The following is a 22578-nucleotide window of genomic DNA, read 5'->3' on the forward strand; positions in this document are numbered from 1 at the left end:
TTCTGGGAATCCTCACCTAGTCACAATTGCAAGTACGCATGGCTCATGTCCAGCTTCATGAAGGACAGCACACCCCACCTCCCTCCCCCACCCCGTCCCACCACCCCATACCAGCTTTGCATATAAATCCTCCGTATGGGATTGGATATTTATCCAACTGCGAAACACGGATTATCATTTCAAAATGCACACAAATGCAAACCAACTGTCGAGTTTCACAATCAGTACTACTAGTGCTGTCCTGTTTTAAACTGGACTGATTTAATGATTCCATCACTTCCCAGCCTTTTTTTTGCCTGTATTTTTGCCCATAAGGCAAATGGCACTGGGTAGGCCTTGCAGAATCGTGGAATTGCTTCCTAGTCAACATGCAAGGTACCCTTGACTCCCTTGATAGTCCTTTTGTGAAAAACATCCAGGTATTGATTAGAATTTCACTCAGGCAGCCATTTTCTAATTGAAACATGTTCAGTCAATCGAGGTGAACCTTTCCAATTTTGCCCCATAATGCTTGGGCCTGAGCCTTTTATTACAATCTGTGGTAACTGAACCAGCTGCTTCTCATAATAGACTGAAACTGAGGTTGTACCATTAAGGTTCCCTGGTATATGTTCTGAGTCTAGCTGAGGTCTTGCACAAACTTAAGGATTGGAATCCACAGTGAATTTTGTTAAAGACTAGTTCTGCAATCATTGAAACAGCCACGCCAATATCAAACTCCAGTAGAACTGGGTGACCATTTAACGAGATGTTTATTTTGATTGGTTCTGATTTGGATGTTGCTAAGCAATTTAGCTATTCTAAAACAGATGCAGATGGACTTTCTAGGGTGTGCACGCTCCTGGATACTGGCCTAGGAGGTCTCTTACTCCATTTCGGTCGAGTGAGACTCTTCTGCTGCCTCGAGTCTGCATACCAGCAGCAACTACAATAGCTTGATCTTGAAGAAAATTTTAACTGTTTGGCCTGGGCTTGGCTTTGTTTTGGAGTTTTACTGTGGGCTGACCTAGAGTCCCTTTGTTCAGGATATGTCCTGAGTCAGGCTATGCAATTGCCTTCACTCAAGTGGTTTTCCCCAAACCCAGTCAAACTGCTGAGGGTGTCCACTTCCATTGAATAATCTGCAACTCATATGCTCCACTCACCGCATTTTCCAATGATACAGCCAGTTGTGGTGGCTATTTAAGTCCAATTGGGCTTCAGCTTGTAAGCTGTTTTGCATGGTTACATCATTAATCCCATATACCAAACAGTCTCTCAGTATCTCATTAAGGGTTAAGCCAATTCACATGCCTCTGTAAGTCATCTTAACCTAGTCAAAAATCTCAATATGAAATTCTTGAATTGCTAAATAAAACAAATAGTATCTCAGAATTAGAGGAGGTTTGAAGTTGTAATATTTCTTAACTAAATCTGAGAACTCTGTAAAGGTTTTATGGTATCTGGTGCTTCAGGGAAAGTTAAGCTCCTAAAAACTGAAAAAGCTGCAGATCCACAAGCTGGTAGGAGAATTACTCATTGCTTTTCATCTGCCCAATGTCATTTGCCTGGAAAAAAATAACGTATTCTTTCCACATACTGGACTCAATCTTTGAAGGTAAGATTGAAGAGTCAAGCTTTCCAAATAATGGCATGATGCCGAAAGGCCTACCCCAATTCAAAGACGACATTCCTCCAGACAGTGGACATTTCACCTGATTCCGGCCAGAGCCTCAGACCAGGCTGGCAGCATTTGTCATGATGTACAACTGATTTTTATACATAGAGTTCTCAGCATGAACATAGAAGGTTCCAGCACTGGCAATCATTTTGCTGTTGCTATTTACAGGATAGGGTGAGAGTGGCACCATGAAGTTGTGGTGCATACTTAATGAGGTGAAGCAGCAGAGAATTGTGTGAAGTAACTTGCTAGAGCTCACAGAGAAAACCCTTCATGAAACTTCCCAAAATAGAGTAAGATTAGGACTAATCAAAGATAGTAGTGGAAGGTTGTGTGTTGAATCTGAGGATATAGGGGAAGCACTTAATGAATATTTTTCATCAGTATTCACATTGGAAAAGGGCAATGTTAGTGATAACATGGAGATACAGGCTATCAGATTAGATGGGATTGCAGTTGACAACAAGGAGGTTTTAGCAATTTTGAAATATCTGAAAATAGATAAGACCCCAGATGGGATTTATCCTCGGGTTCTCTGGGAAGCCAGGGAGGAGATTGCTGAGCCTTTGGCTTTGATCTTTATGTCATCATTGTTGACAGGAGTAGTGCCAGAAGACTGGAGGATAGCAAATGTTCCCTTGTTTAAGACGGGGAGTCAAGACAACCCTGGTAATTATAGGCCAGTGAGCCTTACTTGGGTTGTGGATAAGGTATTGGAAAAGGTTATAAGAAATAGGATTTATAATCATCTGGAAAGGAATAATTTGATTAGAGATAGTAAACATGGTTTTATGAAGGGTAGGTCGCGCCTAATTAACCTTATTGAGTTCTTCGAAAAGGTGACAAAACAGGTGGATGAAGATAATGTGGTTACTGGGGTGTATGTGGACTCATAAGGTGATTGATAAGGTTCCACATGGTACACTATTGAACAAAATACAGAGTTTCGGGATTGAAGGTGATTTACCAAATTGGATCAGAAATTGGCTAGCCAAAAGAAAACAGAGGATGGTGGTTGATGGAAAATGGGCTAAGATGGGATTGCAGTTGACAACAAGGAGGTTTTAGCAATTTTGAAAGATCTGAAAATAGATAAGACCCCAGATGGGATTTATCCTCGGGTTGATGGAAAGTGTTCATCCTGGAGCTCAGTTACCAGTGGTGTGCCACAAGGATCTGATTTGGAGCCACTGCTGTTTGTCATTGTTATAAATGACCTGGAGGTGGGTGTAGAAGGATGGGTTCATAAATTTGCGGATGAAACTAAGGTAGGCAGACATCGATAGTCCCGAAGGATGTTGTGGGTTACAGAGGGACGTAGATAAGATGCAGAGCTGGACTGAGAAGTGGTAAATGGAGTTTAATGCAGAAAAGTGTGAGCTAGTTCACTTCAGAAGAAATAACAGGAATGCAGAATACTGGGCTGAATGGTAAAGTTCTTGGTAGTGTCGATGAACAGAGAGATCTCGGTGTCCAGGTGTATAAATCCCTGAAAGTTGCCACCCAGTTTGATAGGATTGTTAAGAAGGCATATGGTGTATTGACATTTATTGGCAGGGGAATTGAGTTTTAGAGCCATGAGGTCATACTTCAGCTGTACAAGACACTGGGAAGGCCATACCTGGAGTATTGCATACAGTTCTGGTCACTGCATTATAGAAAGGATGTGGAAGCTTTGGAAAGGGTTCAGAGGAGATTTACTAGGATGTTGCCTGGTATAGAAGGAAGGTGTTACAAGGAAAGGCTGAGGGAACTGAGGCTGTTTTCGTTGGAGAGAAGGAGGTTGAGAGGTGACTTAATCGAAACGTATAAGGTAATCACAGGGTTAGATAAAGTGAACAGTGAGAGCCTTTTTCCTCGGCTGGTGAAGGCTAACACGAGGGCGGCACAGCAGTTAGCACTGCTGCCTCACAGTGCCAGAGACCTGGGTTCAATTCCTGCTTCAGGCGACTGTGTGGAGTTTGCACATTCTCCCCGTGTCTGCGTGGGTTTCCTCCGGGTGCTCCGGTTTCCTCCCACAGTCCAAAAATGTGCAGGTTAGGTGAATTGGCCATGATAAATTGCCCGTAGTGTTAGGTGTAGGGGAATGGGTCTGGGTGGGTTGCCCTTCAGGTTGGTGTGGCTGAAGGGCCTGTTTCCACACTGTAAATAATCTAATCTAATCTAAATTGAGGGGTGATAGATTTAAAACAGATATCGGGATAGTTTCTTTACTCAGCGACTAGCAGGGGCATGGAACATCCTGCCTGCAACAGTAGTAGATTTGCCAAAGTTAAGAGCATTTAAATGGGCATTGGACGAACATATGGATAATAATGGAATGGTGTAGGTTAGATGGACATCAGGTTAATTTCACAGATCGGCATAACATCAAGGGTCGAAGGGCCTGTACTATGTTCTATGTTCCTCAGTTGATGCTTGTCATGATTCAACACTATGAAGATCTTGCACTATTTGAACTGGGGCACAGCTGGGATTTAAATACAGTATCGCAGTAGGTAATATGATGACAATATAATATAATACCGAAGGATCCCAGCACCAACAAGCACTCCCATCACTGGTCAATGAAAGATAGTGCAAGAGCCGTGTGATGCATCCTTACTGAAGTGAACATTGTAAGATTGCACAAGGAAACTTGCTAGAACATTCAAAGAGAAACCATCCAAGAAACACCTCAAAATTGACACTTAACCAAATTTTGAAGAAATTCAGCCCATGTGTCTACCCATTATACTATGAAAGAACATTTTAATCAAGGTTCCATATCTATAGAAATGTTGAATAAGAAGGTACTTAGATGCTGGGTCAGATTGAATTGACTTAACATCGGCTGCACCCTGATCTATTTGATGGTGTTGATTTTAATTCTACTGGTTTTCGTATATCCACATTTTGCATTTGTAGGTCACCCTTGTAAAGAATTATCAAACCCGTGCAGCAGTGCTGAGTAAAGCTGTACCGAAAGTGGACCCTGCACCAATAGTACATCCAAAACGCTACCAAAAGGTGAGATTGTTGTTTTCTGTACAGTATTTAGAAAGCTTCTATGCTTATTACTCATTGCTTCTTTCTTTAGTGATGCAGTGAACTATAAATGTGTGATTCCTGTTTCCACTACAATCTACAGAGATGCAATAAAAGTTTCTGTTAAAGAGATATATGTGTAACATTCAGTAACAACTCAGTATGGGTACATGAATTTGCAGCATACTTTGGTTCCTCCGCAGCCTTCCCACAGCCTTTATGACAATTATGACAGCCTTTCACTCATCATTGTAATATACGATATTTACTGAAGCACTTGATTCCATGAATTGCACAAATTAAATATATTACACGCCTTACCAGTACTGGGGGGAGTAATATAATGTGGATGATACAAAGGTTGGCCAGGTTGTTGACAGTGAGGAGAAGGTCTTATGTTAGAAGAGCATACAGTATAAACAAATTGATCACGCGGACAGATGGAATTTAAATGGAATTTAGGGTGGCATGGTGGCTCAGTGGTTAGCACTGCTACATCACAGCACCAGGGACCCGGGTTCGATTCCAGCCTCGGGCAACTGCCTATGTGGAGTTTGCACATTCTCCCAGTTTCCTCCAGATGCTCCAGTTTCGTCCTACAATCCAAAGATGTGCAGGTCAGGTGAATTGGCCATGCTAAATTGCCTGTAGTGTTCAGGGATGTGTAGGTTGAGTGCATTAGTCAGGGATAAATACAGGGTAGGGGAATGGGTCTGGGTGGGTTACTCTTCGGAGGATCAGTGTGGACTTGTAGAGCGGAAGGGCCTGTTTCCAAACTATCAGAATTCTAATTCTGTAAGGATTCTAATTCTAATTCTAACCCCGATAAATGTGAGGTGTTGCACTTTGGAGGAAGTGACAAGACAAGGAAATACTGTGAATGGGAGGACACTAAGAAGCTCTGAGAAAATCAGAAATAGTAGGTTGAAAAGACAGGTCAGGCTGGAACACAACAGGGTGCAAGGAATACTTATTGGGTTAAACTGCATTTATTTCAATGCAAAGGGCTGACAGGTCAGGGCATGCATAGGTACAGTATATGGGACTGGGATATTATAGCCATTACAGAAACATTGCTAATGGAGGGACCTTACCGGCATCTTAATGTGCCAGATTACAGGTGCTTTATGCAGGATAGAGGTGATGGAAGGAGAGGAGGAGGAGTTTTTGATTCAGGTGAATATCACAGCAGTAGTCAGAGATTAAATAACTGAAGGATCATTAGTGAGGCTTTGTGGGTGGAGCTAAGAAATAAAGAGGGGATGGTGACATTATTTGGGTTGTACTATAGGCCCCGAATAGTCAATGGGAATTAGAAGAACAAATATGCAGGGAGATTGGGGAGACTTGCAACAGCAATAAGGTTGTCACAGTAGGGGATTTTAATTTTCCTAACATAGGCTGGGACTGCCAGAGCTTTAAGGGCTTAGATGGTGTGGATTTTGTTAAGTGTGTTCAAGCAAGTTTCCTCAAGCAGTATATAGAGGGTCCGACTTGGGAAGGGGCAAAACACAACTTATTCTTGGAAAATAGGGCAGAAAAGGTGATGGAGGTGACAGTGGGAGAGCATTTTGGAACTAGTAACCATTTAAAATAGTTATGGAAGGGGACAAAACTCATCCACAGGTTCAAGTTCTAAATTGGGACAAGGCTAGAGAAGAAATTGCAGAGGCCCTGGCTGATATTTTTGCATCATCGTTAGCCACTGGTGAGGTCCCAAAAGACTGGAGGGTGGCAAATGTTGTGCCATTATTCAAAAAGGGCTGCAAAGTAAAGCCTGAAAACTATAGACCAGTAAGTTTAATGTCTGTGGTGGGTAAGTTACTTAAGAATTTTCTGCATTTGGTATACACGCATTTGGAAGGACAGGGTTTGATTCAGAGTAATCAGCAAGGCTTTGTGAGTGGGAAATCATACCTCACAAATTTGTTAGAATTCTTTGATAAAGTGACCAGGAAGGTTGACGAGGGCAGGGCAGTAGACGTAGTCTATATGGATTTCAGTAAGGCCTTTGATAAGGTTCCACATGGTAGGCTGCTCTGGAAGATTAGATCGCATGGAATCCAGGGCAGGCTGGCAAATTGGATACAAAATTGGTTTGATGGTCGGAAGCAGAGGGTAATAGTGAAGGATGCTTGTCAGACTGGAGGCCTGTGACTAGTGGAGTGCCTCAGAGTCAGTGCTGGGCCCACTACTGTTTGTTATCTATATCAATAATTTGGATGAGAATGTATGAAGCATGATTAGTAAGTTTGCTGATGACACTAAATTAGGACGTATTGTGGATAGTGATGGGCTGGGTGCTGGCAGGTGGGACTAGATTGGGTTGGGATATCTGGTCGGCATGGAGATTCCAAGAGGGATCTTGGAATTCACATTCACAGTTCTCTGAAAGTGGAGTCACATGTAGACAGGGCAGTGAAAAAGGCTTTTGGCACACTGGCCTTCATCAGTCAGGGCACTGAATATAGAATGTTGTAGTTGTACAAGACATTGGTGAGACCGCACTTGGAGTATTATGTTCAGTTTAGTCACCTTGCTATAGGAAGGATGTTATTAAACTGGAAAAAGTGGAGAAGAAATTTACAGAGATGTTGCTTGGATTTAATGGTCTGGGTTATAGGGAGAGATTGGACAATCTAGGGCCTTATCCTTGAGAGCATAGGAGACTGAGGGAGGACCTTATAGAAGTGTATAAGATCATGAGAGGCATGGTTAGAGTGAATGCACTCAGTCTTTTTCGCAGGGTTGGGGGATCAAGAATCGGGGGCATTACTTTAAGGATAGAGGGGAAAGAATAAAAGGGAACCAGAGGGGCAACATTTTTACACAGAGGGTGGTACGCATATGGAATGAACTGCCAGTGGAAATGGTTGAGGTGGACATTTAAAATTATTTGGACAAATACATGGATAGGAGAGGATGAGAAGGATATGGGCCAATGTGCAGGGAAATGGGTGGACATTTTGGTTGGCATGGACCAGTTTGGGCCAAAGGGCCCGTCTCCATGCTGTAGGACTTTATGACTCAATGAGGAACAAAAGGATCTTGGGGTCCTTGTCCACAAACCCCTGAAGGTGTCAGGGTAGGTTAATAAAGTAGTTAAGAAGGCATACGGGTTATTTGCCTTTATCAGTCGAGGCACAGATTATCAGAGCAGAGAGATTATGTTGGAGCTGTACAGGTTGGTTAGGTCACAGCTGGAGTACTGTATGCAGTTCTGATTACTGCCCTACAGAAAGATATCTGATTACACTGGAATGTTGCAGAGGAGATTCACCAGGATGTTGCCTGGGATGGAGCACTTTAGCTATGGAGAGGGGCTGGATAAGCACAGGTTGTTTTCTTTGGAGCGGAAAAGGTTAACGGGGCTCCTGATAGAGGTGTATAAGATGGTGAAGGGCATGGACACAGTGGGTAGAAAGCAGCTGTTCTTCTTAGGGTCAATAACAAGAGGGCATACTTTTAAGATGAAAGTCAGGATGTTTAGAGGGGAGTTGAGGAAAATTGTTTTCACCCAGACAGTGGTGAGGATCTGGAATGCATTGCCTGGGAGGGTAGCAGAGATAGGTAACCTCAGAACCTTTAAAAAGTATTTGGATGAGTACGTAAATGTCGCAAATTTAAAAGCTCTTGGACCAAGTGCTGGAAAGTAGGACTAGTGTAAATTTAGCATAGTTTTGGCAGTACAGAATCGATGGGCTCAAGTGTCTTTTCTGTACTGTTTGATTCTATAATTCTGTACAGATTTCACAGCATATTGAGACCTTACCTACCTCCTGACTCTCTCTCCCCATTATTCCAATTGTTGCATTCTGTCCTCCCCTCCCATTCCCACAGAATCCAATCCTGTATCTAGGTTTCAGTTCTTTAGGGCCGTTGTATTACCAGCCATGATTTAATCAAGGTTTCCTCTGGATTGTGCTGTTTGTGCAGTGATAACTCCATTGAAATGAAGCTTGAGGCCCTATTTGGTGACATCTCAAGCCACAGCATTCAGATGGCAGGTACATATCAAAATTTCCACCCTGTGAATTTGTAGCTCTTGCTGATATTGTAAAGTCTGTAACGACCAGACTTGGACAGCTATTAGTCACACTTCAGGCCTGACTGATGCCAACTTCCATGTCTGAACTCAGCACAGTAGAGCATCTGTATCCAGATGCAATTGTTAGGCCTTTCCAGCAAGATAAATTACTCTAATTTCAACAAAATATAGTTATTGTACAATATTCTTTTAAGAGTCTAAAATTCATAAAAGACTGTATAAATTGAAATCATTTCATTCTTGGCGTTCTGTCCCTTCCTCACCAAATTTTATTTCACGGATCATGAGTGTTAAAACAAGTGACTATTCAGCCCAACACATTAATGCCATCACATTTGATTATTCACATGTTCCTTTCTCCTGTTCTTTCATAAATCATTTCAAATTTTAATTTTCCATTTATTTGTCCTTCACTATTAACCACAGCTCGCACTTTTAATGCCCTTGTCTTCACGCTACTCTCTATCTCTCACTGTAACAATTCCCTGGTATAATTCAAACCTTCTGTAAAGACTGTATTTCTTATTATTTTTCTGTACTTTTGATTGTGGACTGAATGGGAAAAGATCTGTTATAAAAACCGAGAACTGTAGAAGGGACTGCTGTGCTTTTTTAAAAAAGCAAGTTATCAGTAGGCAGCACAGTGACTTAGTGGCTACCACTACTGCCTCACAGCACCAGGGACTCAGGTTTAATTCCAGGATCAAGTGATTGTGTGGAGTTTACACATTCTCCCCGTGTCTCCATGGGTTTCCTCCAGGTACTCTGGTTTACTTCCACAGTCCAAAGATGTGCAGGTTAGGTAAATTGGCCATGCTAAAATGCCCTACAATGTTCAGGAATGTGTAGTTAAGTAGGTTAGTCATGGGAATTGCAGTGTTAGAGGGATAGAATACAGGGGTTAGTCTGGCAGAAATGCTCTTCTGAAGATCAGTGTGGACTTGATGGGCCAAATGACCTGATCCCATAGAGATTCTAAGTATTGTAAGTGCTGTTTGCTCAACCAGACAAACTGGTACCATGAGTGGATACAAATGAAATTCAGCTAGCAACAATTGGCTGATTAGTCTCTGGAGCTTTGACCAGTTTTTAATAACAAAGGCCTTCTGCTTATCAACAACTATATGATTGTTTCCTATAGCTGATCAGCTTATTGACGTAAACAGTATAGCTAGACGCCATTAGAACTCTGGAAAGGGAGATTCTGTCTTTCTCTCAAAAAAATTAGAGTTTAAAGAAAGCCAGTTTATTTTTGTCCCACAACTGTAAGGTGTGGCTTTTAAACAATTCCTCAGAGACTTTCTAAGAACCAGCCTGTCTATGCCACCTGCAAGCAGGTGAAAGTAGCTTGAAAAGTTAGATCAAGGAGCAACAAGTCCTGCTAAACCAAAAGGATCAACTCATTAAAACCTCTGGACAGGGAGCATTGAACTGCCTTCCCAGTTTTTCCATCCACTCAAAATACCAATATTTTTCTGTGTCTTCTGTGTACTTAGAAGGGGTTAGTTAGTTAGAATTTTAATTAGCAGCATTTACATCAACAGTTCATAGTTGTTTCCCTGTATTTGTAATAGCAGTCTGTTAAGTACAGAAACTTAGTCCACGCTTTATGTCAACCTGGGTATAAAAAGACAGAAAAATTGTGAGGAGTTTTGGCATTCTTTTATAAAATCTTTAACTTTTGAGATGCCTCCGTGTATAGCAGGGCTTGATGTCCAATACATTTGCCCAGTGAGTTGTTATACTTCACACTTTTAAGTTCAGAGATTAGTGCGTTTGTTTTTGTTCTGGTCTTTGCTGTTTCAAAACCTCTTCCTCAACCCCTTTAACATCATTTCTAGCTTCAAGAATAAGTATACCATTATTTTTTCCATCTCCAAGTTTGAGACTATCTCTGCAGATTCTTAATGTTCTTCCTAACCATTGCCCTTAACCCTTCATTTACTTACGTCTGACCCTCTGATATTGTGTCCTTCCCTCCCTTTCCCTCCACCTTGACAAGCTGTTCTCTTCCACAGAACACACCTCCTGTCTCCCACCATACAGTTAAGCCTGAATCCATATCCATACCAGCATGAATAAATAGCTTCCTTGGCTCAAAACACTGTCAACATTTTGTTCAAAGTTGCAATGCTAACTTCTGCGAATGTGCCCATTTTCTCACCTTGTTCTCCTGATTTCATACATATTTCATCAAGGAAGAATCCAGGCCTTTGTACATGTTGCCTATACATGTAAAAAAATTAAATTTTGCTGTTGAATTACGTTATATTGAATTCAGGTTTACTCAGCATTCAGTCTCTAGAAATGTCTGGTATGGAGCCTGAGTGAATGGAGGACAAGATGGTTTATAAACAAAATAATTAAACTTAATTAAACTAAAATATTGAAGCACAGCAACTCTGACTAGTATACTCCAAAATGCCATGCATTCATATCATATTTCATTATCATTTGCAAAAACATGTAAAATACTGTCACTGCAACACACATTTCTGCATTTGCTAAAGTCACCAGAGTCCCAGAGGACAGTAGGGCTGCTTTCTCATTAGAGAGCATGATGAGTTTAACTTGAGGATCACCATGCTTTGGGCAAGGGTGAGGGTGAGAAGGCAGGACCTTCATAGTTTTGTGTTAGAGGGGTCATCAACTCCTTAAAAGCCACCAAACTGTATTACAAAATTTAAAGTGTTTGATGAGATTAGATTCCCTACAGTGTGGAAACAAGCCCTTCAGCCCAACAAGTCCACATGAACCCTCCCAGACACATTCCCCTAACACTACAGGCAATTTAGCTTGGCCAATTCACTTAACTTGCACATCTTTGGACTGTGGGAGGAAACCCACGCATACACAGGGAGAATGTGTAAACTCCACACAGACGGTTGCCTGAGGTAGGAATTGAACCCAGGTCCCTTTTGCTGTGAGGCAGCAGTGCTAACCACTGTACCGCCCCTGACTTGTGGAGTTTTATAGGAACAAGGTAGTTATGTTCCCTTAATCTTCAAAATTTTAACCAACAATGCAGGTCAGCCAAGGTAATATGAAGAAGTTTCATCATGGTAGCTGGTGTTCTTTACACAATCAATGAAAAGCAATTTCAAAGATTTTTGGAAGTCGCAGGAATTTCACTACATTAAAAAAAAACATTCTTAGAAAAATAACAAACTAGTCTTAACATTTCAAAAGTACTAACACACTACAGCAGAACAAACAATGGTACCTGGTGACATAAGTAGATTCTAAAACATTATACATTTTCTAAATTGGTTATCAATTGTGATGTGTTTTTATATTATATAGCAGCAATTAGAACAAAGACCTTTTATTTAAAGATATATAATACAATGTATATTCCCAATACTATTGCTATGAGTTTGACTGTAAGCAAAACAGCAATTTTTATTTGGAAGACTAGAAGTGCTGCTCATGTTGGAGAGGGGATGTCATTTGGGAATATTTGTTATTACTTCAGATACTGTTTTATTTCTCAATATTTTAATGAAATGGAAATTCGGGCAGTGAGTACTATGGCTTCTCAGCACTGTCTATTGAATATGATAGTCACTCAAAAAAAATGTTTTAAAGACTGCTTTGCAAATCCTTTTCCCCAAACTGGCTTCATGGCCAAAAGGATGTTTTTCTATGAATATTAAAGACTTACCACTGGATGGCTCCCAATTTTTTTTTATGTTTTAATCAAGGTTAGGTGGTAAAACGGCTTAAAAAAAGTCCCCAGTTGGTCTGAGAATACATTGGCATCAGTGGTAGCAAAGGGACTCCCATAGCAGGTATCATTGGAATGTAGCTTGTCGCCGGTTGAACACATAGAGGACAACCAGCTCAATGGAGCAGTTCTTAGGATGCATGGCTACTTTTTAAAATAAGTATTAATGTTTTCTTTTTAAAAAACTACAGGTAAGGGATGCATCTTGGATCCACAGAAACAATAAGAATTTCCTTCAGCTTTAATTCTGGCTCAATGAAATAAAGGGAACACACTTTTCTCAGTTATTCAGTTTATTCTTGGAGGGGAGGATGATATTGCATTTATTTATATAGAGTGTGATGGATACAGAACAGTGTCATTATGCATGGGATAATCCACCTTGTATTACAAAGCATTTATTCATACATGAGAAAATGCAAGTTTATTAGTTTTAAATAATGTTGAGTGGCATAAGGATTCCTTGCTTTATCACGTGCTTGGTTTAGTATTTTTGCTTATTCCTGATGGCATGTCACTGAAGGGAGAAATAAAGGCTTTGAATTTGGTTCATATTATCAGACTAGAGATGTAATATATTATAAGATTGTGCCTCATAATTTCATTGCAGTAAAGTAATACTGATACCCTTCTTGGTCTAATGATGTAAGGTGAGAGGTGAATCTCTGCTGTTGTCTGTCATATAAATATGCATCTCAAATTTATCAAATAATACCATAAACAGTAGTTGAATGCTTTTGAGCAATGATTTAAAACTCAAAATTAGATTAACATGGTAATTTTCTTATTAACACATATCATTCTTTATTTAAACATTTCTTTTGTTTTCTGTGTAGAAAAAACTGTTAGAATATTCTGCATTTATATTAGAAAATAATGCTCATACAAGAAGATTAATGATTCCAATGCAATCACACTAGGATTATCAAATAAAATGTGCAATCCATTGCCGTAAACTCCATGCCTGACACACATATTGTGTGTCTGTATGTATGTATATATATATATATATGTATATAGGAACTACAACAGCATATACTTAAAAAGTGAAGTAAATAATCTCCATGATTGTTGTATCCAGTGGGACAGACTGAGGTTACGAATTGGGTCTCTGAACATATTAAGATTTCCCAAGGTCTTAGTGCCTGCTGCTTAAAAAATATTGGGATTATTAATTCAAGTGACATTTACCTTCAACTAAGGTATTTAACAGAGTGAGTTGATGTGAATTGGGGTGGAGACAAAGAGCAAGGAACAAATAAGACCAACATAATTCACCTAATTATCCAAGTAGGATCCATACCTGGTTATAATTCTGAATAAGAAAATAGTTTCACACTATACATAATATACATTAATACAAATTTCACTAGGCTAATTATTTTAAACTACAAGCCTCAATTTATTTAAGTGTATTGCTTCAAATTGCAAAGCAGAAAGAGTTTGGAATGTAGTACAGCATAAATGAAATATTACAGGCTGATTTTATTAAAATCTGCTGCTTGCATTCATTACACAGATTTAAACGCATTGAGTGGGAACAAAATAGATGAGGGAAACGTAAAAATAAAATAGAATCTTCAAAATTGATGTCATTGGAATATTCTTTGAAGGAAACAGGCTGCGTCCAAGCCCCATTCAAAATATCTCAGCGTGTTACATTTTTCAATTCCTAGGACACCTAGTATGTGCGTGCCCCATTAGCATATGTCAGTAATCATTTTACAAGTTGCCTGTCAGCCCAAGGCTGTTCTACCAGGTAAAGTCAAGGAAAGAACACGACCCTTCAATGTTCAGCAGATTGTGTGAATCACTGGAGATCTGAGGGGGCATCTTACACACTGTACTCAATCCCTCACCCTCTCTATCTTTACCTCTACTTTTTTGAGAATCATAGAACTGCTGGAATGCAACCATCTGCATTTCCTGTTGATGGTGTTTAAGTCTATCCTGAATAAAGTAGATGACAACATTGCCAGTGATCAACAGATAGAAAATGTATTTGGCTTCTTTAAAGATCAGGCCTGGATGCACACTGCATCATTGTGCCAGTATTAAATTGTGTAATTCAGAATTAATAAGTATACAATGGAAACTCTCAGCTATATCATCAACATAGCTACATTGAAATTCAGTACCTTTGGAATACTGGGATACTGCATTATTGTAGTGTTAAACTGGTCCATTCATTCTCCGGCAATGCTGAGTTTTCAGTCTCAGCTGCAGTGTTGCCTTGTGGAGTCCAATTAGGAAAGGAAAGGAAAATCAGAAGGCAAACTCTATCCAGGACAGACATCATTGGGAAGGTCTTAGTCCAGGTCATGAAAAATGCTGTCAGACAGTATAGAAGAGGCAAATCCATTCATGGTCTTCAAAACAGTATAGATAATTATTTGAAGAGAAAATATTTACAGGGCTAATGGGAAAGGAGGTTGAGACAAGCTAAACTGCTGTTGCAAAAAACTAGCACATACACAATAAACCAAATGACTTCCTTCTGTCATATAACCATTCTTCAACATCCTATTTACTGAAGGTACGTGAGCTGGTCAGAGTGAGAGTAAGGAATAAAGCAATGCAGAAAAGATTAAGCAACAGAATAATTAACAGAAGAAAAATAAAAAATAGTTAAAAATTAAATAACCAAAATCAAAATAGATTTCCAAATTTCTGGCTGACTGTTATTAAATTGCTACAGGTTTTGCATTATTTAAAACTAAAAAGTGAATTCAGAATGTTATATCAGCCTATCAAGAAAGGTCATTATAAATGTCATTTAAACCTCAAAGGGAAACTACAGTTGGCTAACTCCAAGAATCTTTTAAAGCTTGCCTGTCATCCTCTATCACCATGATACAAAAATATCACCATTACAAATTGGATCTTTTTCTATCCCTGCAAGCAGTGTCAACCTGCATGTTAGATGTCTTCATTATATGAGCAGTTAACCTGCAATTTAATTAATGAGTAACATAGTCAAACAACATTTTCAGTCTCTTCCTTTGTGCAATAACATTTCACAAGACTAGTCCTTCTGATCCATGTTTACACACACAATTCACCAGCTATTACCAGTCACATCTATCTATTTAATACGAGAACTATTTATTTGCAATACATTCTCTGTCCAATTCAGTTTTATGTTTTCAAGAATTACTTTAATGTTCAGATCCTGGAAATCAAATCAAATATTTTAATGAAATAACACGACACATTAAGAACAGGCAGGCATCACGTCTGTTGGAATAGAAGCAGAATAGTTGCAGCATTATTTAAAATCAATATTTACATCACAACTCAAGTCATTAAAAACTGCCAGTCAGGTTTTATGATTTTCTACTGACTTAATTAATTGCCCAATAGCTAAGGAGATATAATATGAAATGCATTTGTTAGGACTTATCTTGCACCTCTGAAGAATAGACCAATTTGAATTGACCATGATCACCATGTGACTATCTATGTGAGACAAATATAATTTAGAAAGTGTTAATTGATGTAGGATGTGACAAATGGAGTCCTCAGGAGACTGTGCTGTGGACTCAACATTTTAGAATTTAAATCAATGCCTTAGATGGGGGATATGATGGCAAAGTAGCTAAATTTGCAGGCAATACCAAGATAGATAGGAAATTATTTTATGAAGAAAACATAAGGAAGTTTTAGAGGATGTAGATAGGGTGAGTGAGTGGACAAACATCTGGCTGATGCAGCACAATGTGGGGAAATATGAAGTTGTTCGCTTTGATAAGAAGAATAAAACAGAGTATTACTCAAATGAAGAATGACTCCAAAATACTGAGATGCAAAAGTTCATGCATGAGTCACAAAATGGAGATGCACAGCTACAGCATGAAATCAAGATGGCTTACGGGATGTTATCCTTTATTATGAGAGGAGTTGAACATACAGGTAAGGATCCTATGCTTCAATTATACAAGGCATTGGTGAGACCACATCTCAAATACTTTGAGCAGTTTTGGTCTCCTTATTTAAAAAAGAATGTAAATACATTAGAGGCAGTTCAGAGGAGATTTACTCGAACTGAGTGAGGGGTATCTTCATTAAATAAACATAAAGAACTACGCATACTGAAAATTTGAAACACAGAGTGCTGGAGAAACACAGCAGGTCTAGCTGCATCTGTACAGAGACATGTCACTGGACATAGCACATCAACCCGGTTTTCTCTCTACAGACAGTACCACACGTGCTGTATTTCTCCGGCACTCTCTGTTTATGTTTGTCCTCTTTTTTTTGGGTCTTCACCATCTGCTGCAGACCTAGTCTAGTGTGAGGGCAGGGATACTGGATGGTGATCAGTAGGAGACTTTTTTGCCATGTTTAATCTGAGACTTCATGGGCTTCTGAATGAATGTTGAGGATTCTTAGAACAGCTCCATCCTGCCTGGAATGGTGATGATGATATCTGGGACTATCTATAAGGTATGATATCATGAGTATGACAATGCCAGACTACCACTTGATAAGTCTGTGAGATAACTCTCCTGATTTTAGCATTTGTGCCCAGATGTTAGTAAAGAAGACTTTGCACGGTCAACAGGACATAGTTTGCCATTGCTGTTTCTGATGCCAAGAAATTCATTCAGTTTTATTCCTTTAAGGTAGTTTACTGATTTGATACAACTGAATGACATGCTCAGCTATTTTAGAGGTTGCTTCTTTTGCCAGTCTTCAGTGTATGTGTAATTGAGCTATACAACATGATCAATGCAGATTGCTACTTGTTGCTGTTGAGAAAATGTTTTGGGCTTTGAGAAGTAGTTATTAGAGAAAGGTGTCCAAACGTTGGCCAAAATTTTGATTTTTAAAGAGTGGAATTGCTTAATATCCCATAAATATTATTAGATTCTAATAATTTGTGCTGGTAAGACCAGACATTTTGGCAATCTTCAACCTTTCTGGCTTTAGTTAAGTTGTGACCACATGGACACAATTCCATCAAGCAAACAGAAACTTTGCCATTGCTGATATTGCAGTAACTTATTTTCTGGGAGTTAAGTAAGGTTATAGGTTGAATTACATGTTGCACATCTGATTTAAAAAAGGCAGAGGGAAAACGTTTTGGCAGTGCTTGATTAAATTGAAAATTAGTTGAAGGACCATAAACTGTAGACTAAAGAGAATGATTCGATAAATAACTGATTAAGTATGAACATAGACTTCGAAAAAAAGATAACCTGATAACTTTTTCTGCTACCTTTACTTGATAGGCACTTTATAGTCTTCTGACGCAATTGTTTCAGATCATAACCACCATGCCCATTATTTTTCAGACAATTGGTGCCGGTAATGATGCTGCTTTCTGAATCCAGCTTTTCTTTCTCTACTTGTCCCATTATTAACTCCTTTGGCTTTATCCCATCATGTCTTCTATTATTTAAATTTCTCCTGACTTTTACCCTGTCATAGATCTTCCCTTTGTTCATGTCTCCTTCCATCTCCTCTCATTTCTCTGCACTTAAAACCTGTTACATCTGTACCATTTTCCAGCCCGACGAAGGGTCAGGCCACAGACCTGAAATATCTCTCTTCGCAGATACTGCCTGACCCAAGTATTTTCAGTATTTTGTCTTTATATTTCAAGTGTCCAGTATCCACTATTGTGCATTTTGTAATTGCAACTTGTTTGGAAGTGTACCAGATCAGATTCGATGAACACATTTATAAATGTCCAGGAAAGTGACACATGATTCATCATAGTGTTCAAGTTTAGAATTCTGAGATGTGTTCTTTCAGCTGCATGATTACAGGTGATCAATGGTTTTAGCAGTTGTGGTTTCGGCCAAAGCTTTGTAGGAACATAAAAACAGGAGTAGGCCATTTAGCCTATCAAGCTTGTTCTGTCTTTAATGAGTTCATGGCTGAACTGTTGTTAAATTCTATATAAGTGCCTTTTCCCATTGCTTTTGAAATATTTGATAAGAATCCATCAATGTTCATTTTAAAAGTAATAATTGATCTAACATCAATTGCCATTTGCAGAAAATAATTCCAACCTTCTACTGCTGTTTGCATAAGAATATAAGATTAGGAGGTGTAGATCATGTGGCCCTTGAGCCTGCTCTGCCATTCAGTAAGACCATGGCTGAGGCAAAAGCAGGGATTGCAGATGCTGGAGATCAGAGTCAATAATAGAGTGGTGCTAGAAAAGCACAGCAGGTCAGGCAGCATCCGAGGAGCAGGAAAATCGACCTTTTGGGCAAAAGCCCTTCAAGACCATGGCTGATCTGATCACGGCCTCAACTCATTTGTTTGCCTGAATTAATTCTTAATTTGACTGCTGAAAAGTCTGGCTCTAATTTTTTTGACCATGCAGCCTAGCTCGACTCCCCAGTTTGGTGGAATAGAATCCCTGTGGAAGCAGGCCATTTGGCTCACCAAGTCCACACTGACCCTCTGAACATCATCCCAGCCAGACTCACCCCCCCGATGCTGTCCCTCTAACTCTGCATTTCCCATGGCTAGCCCACCCAACCTATAATCCCCGGCCATTTAGCCTGGTCAATCCATCTTTGGACTGTGGGAGGAAACCAGACTATCCAGAGGAAATCCACACCGACATGGGGAGGATGTACAAACTCCACACAGATAGTCACCCAAGGGTGAAATTGAACCCAGGTCCCTGGTGCTGTGCTAACTACTGAACCACCGTGTTGCCCCTAAGTAGCGGTGGCAGGATTCAAACCCACACCCACAAAAAGACGGGAGCCTTAATCCAGCATCTTAGCCTGCGAGGCCACGCTACCTGATAAATTAGTTTTGACTGCTGTGTCCCTTAAAATCTTGAAGATTTTAATCGTATTGCTCATTAACCTTCCAAATTCCAGGGAATTCAATTCTAATATTTTCTCCTAATTCAACTCTTGGAGTCTAGGTAAATCCAAGCTGCAATCCTCCAAGGCCAATTTTTCCTTCCTAAAAATTGCTCCCAGGTCTTTGCTGAAAAGTTACATTGACCCAGCTATATTATATTCCTCTTGAAATAAAGGCCAGCAATTTAGTACCTATTTTGTGTATTTTCTATAACTGTTTATGACATTTTAATGATCATTGTAGCTAAATGCCCCAAGAATGTTGGATCTCCACTCGTTCTAGCTATTCATTTAGAAAGTAGCATATTCCATCCCTTTTAGGTCAAGTGGATGACCTCAATTCCTACATTGGAATCCATTTGCCACACTTTTGCCCAATCACTTAATCAATAAATATTCCTTTGCGGTGTTAAACATCAATTTACTTTGCCTATAAGCCAGGTATTTGTACTGCTGGCTAATCTGAACAAATGACTTTCTATCCTATTATCTAATTTTCTAATGACTATCATGAATAGTTGAGGTCCCAACACCGATCCTTACAGAACACTACATTCTATCAATTAGAGTACTTGCCCCTCTCTATGTCTCTTTCTGCTCAACCAGTTTCCTAAACAGGTCAATCTTTTGCCTTCAGTTCAACTTGAGCCAATAGTACGTTCCAGGGCTCATGATATATGTGATGGATAATTTGAAAGTTAACAAGAGCTTCTAGAACTTTAGAATAACTAATATAAAAATAATCAGCTGCTAGGTAGAAAGGTAAGTGGGATATTTCTTAGAGATTTGATGAATTTTTAGAAGTACTGTAGAATTAACTTGAATAAATTCCAAATGAGAGATGGATCCAGAGCAAACATATTGAATAGGCAGTAGTTAACAGAGCTAAGTTTCAGGCACACATCTGAAGGATGACAAAAATGAAACCATTGGAACTAGAGTTTTTTTTATTTCAAAGAGCCCTGAATATGTAGACTTGGCAGCAAGAAGGCATGATATTGCTAGTAATAGTTGAATAGAATGAAGCAATATAGAGGTTTGCTTCCAATCTCATCAAGGTTTAGGGAAGAAAAAATTACTGACATTTTTTGGATATTAGAACATTCTACTAGAAAGATGATGCCATGGTCCAAACAGCTCAGCATGAGAAAATAAATCTGGTGTGGAAATTAGGGTAGATTGAATATGAGCGAATCTATTGATCTTAGCAAAAGAAAAGCATTAATACTCACTGACAAATGGATGAATAGAAGTGAAGCTACTGTTGATGGTGATTTAGCAGAAAAGATATTAAAGTGGTTATGTTTGATTCTAATAAAAGATTGATAAGTTCTTGAGAGTATACAAGTTGCAAGATGAAAAGAAGATCATTTTGTATGGTTAGAGAAAAGGAGTTATAGTCACATGTTGTATTCAGGGATCTGAGCATATAATCTATGCTGACATCTAGTACAGTGATATGCTACTGTCCTTCACAAGAAGTGTGACATCAAAACTCTATCTTTCCAAATGACTGAGAAAAATGCCAACATTCAGAATTGAGAAGTTGTTATCAGACTCAACATTTAGCAATTTTTGAGAAGATTTGTAGCTCAGGTTGATGGTAAGTATGTAAGTTAGCTTGCTGAGCTTGAAGATTTATTTTCAGATGTTGCGAGACCATACTAGGTAACATCATCAGTGAGAGTCTCCAGTGAAGTGCTCGTGGTATGTCCCGCCACTCTATTTATAGATCTTGGTTACTTAAGGTGGGTGATGTCATTTCAGGTTGCTTTTTTTTACAAGGGAAGGTAGATAGGATCTAAATCAATATGTTTGTTGATGGAGTTCTGGTTAGAATGCCATCCCTCTAATAATTCTCGTGCGTTTCTTTGTTTCGCCTGTCCTAGGATGTGTGTGTTGTCCCAGTCAAAGTGGTGTCCTTCTCAACATTTCTCCCTCAAAAACATCACTATGGTCAAATTCAGTGCTGTATATAGAATTGTACAATGCACAAGCCTTTTTTTAAAAATTGATTCATGGGATGTGGGCATTCCTAACTTGTTTGTTCCTCTTTTTGATGTTCGAGCACAGTTCTTTGGGACAAAGTCAGAAGAGAGACTAGGGACGTTGAGCTGTGGGGAAGGTTGGGAATATTTCACTCCCACCTAATCAGCAGTGTCATGGCATTAGTTAGCTTAGGTGGCTGGACAAACGGTTTACAATGCAGAGTGGTGCTAACTGCGTGAATCCAATTCTGGGTACCAACTGAGGTCACTATGAAGGTCACATCTTCTTGCCGGAGGCTTGGTGACCCTCAGACTAAACTCATCACTGGTTATCTCTCTTTAAAGGGAGGGCAGACTGTGGTATTTTACACTTTTCATGCAGTGCCATGCCCTGTGCAGATATATTAGGAAGTCTTGGAAATCTTCAAGCAACATAGTGATGTGGAAACTTGATGCAACCAAGTCTGGGAACTGAAAATCCCTCTAGAATAAAGAAGAGAAAAATATACTGAAAGAATGTTTTGAGGCTGTGGTTTTACTTCTTAGGGATAGTAATGTAATGCCCTTAAAATACACTTAAAACAATGAGGTCTTTAAAGTAGCAGAGAAAGGAATGTCATGTGAATGCTTTAAATGCTCAGAAACCTGGCTTACCAGAACAGGCACAGGCAGCTGGATTTTGTGATCACAGCTGGATCTGACTATCTGGCTGTCACCAATCTGATGTTTGTACAATCTATTACATACATATTGGTTATTGTATTAACGGTTCAATGCTCACACCTCTCTGTTGACATTGGTCCTTTCAGAACTGTTAAATGTGTACTATTTCCCCAGCTATTGCATGATTAACTTGAAAAGAGAGATCTCCATCAAGAACATGGAATTGAGCTAGAAGAGTGTTCTAAAATGAAACTAAATATTACAATCTGCTCACAATCAGGACAGTGGTGTGCATTATACAAAAAGTAATAAAATCCAAAAGAGCAATATCAGAAGTTTTTTTTAAAAATATGTTCAGAAAACCCATTACCACTCAAACTAGCTTCTTTTATTTCTAAACTGGGGCATTTCCACATCAGCAGTGCTAGAAATGTTCCAGAAATAAGTAATTGATGCATTCATGCCATCAAACATCCTCTTATTCTCATAAAAACAAGAAACCTCCAGTCATAAGTCAACAGCTGCTTGGTGCCTGACAGAAACAGCAATCTGGGATTTAACTGTGTCTGTGAGCAGGGAGGTCTCTTGGAATTGCATTTACAGCATCCCAGAGCAGTCCTGCTACTGTT

At 39.4% G+C, this 22578-nt stretch overlaps 1 protein-coding gene across 1 annotated transcript in view; it reads left to right on the forward strand.

Moving 5' to 3' along the window:
- cfap77 (cilia and flagella associated protein 77) overlaps positions 1 to 22578 on the forward strand; it is a 190035-nt gene that overhangs the window by 158011 nt on the left and 9446 nt on the right. The window contains exon 6 of the mRNA XM_043720336.2: positions 4568 to 4669. Within this exon, the coding sequence (XP_043576271.1) occupies positions 4568 to 4669 (102 nt within the window). The remainder of the gene's footprint in view (positions 1 to 4567; positions 4670 to 22578) is intronic.

This window comes from Chiloscyllium plagiosum, unplaced genomic scaffold (genome assembly GCF_037043375.1).
Source record: "Chiloscyllium plagiosum isolate Xiang-an unplaced genomic scaffold, Cpla_swu_hap1 HiC_scaffold_21, whole genome shotgun sequence".
In the NCBI taxonomy this organism is placed as follows: domain Eukaryota; kingdom Metazoa; phylum Chordata; class Chondrichthyes; order Orectolobiformes; family Hemiscylliidae; genus Chiloscyllium; species Chiloscyllium plagiosum.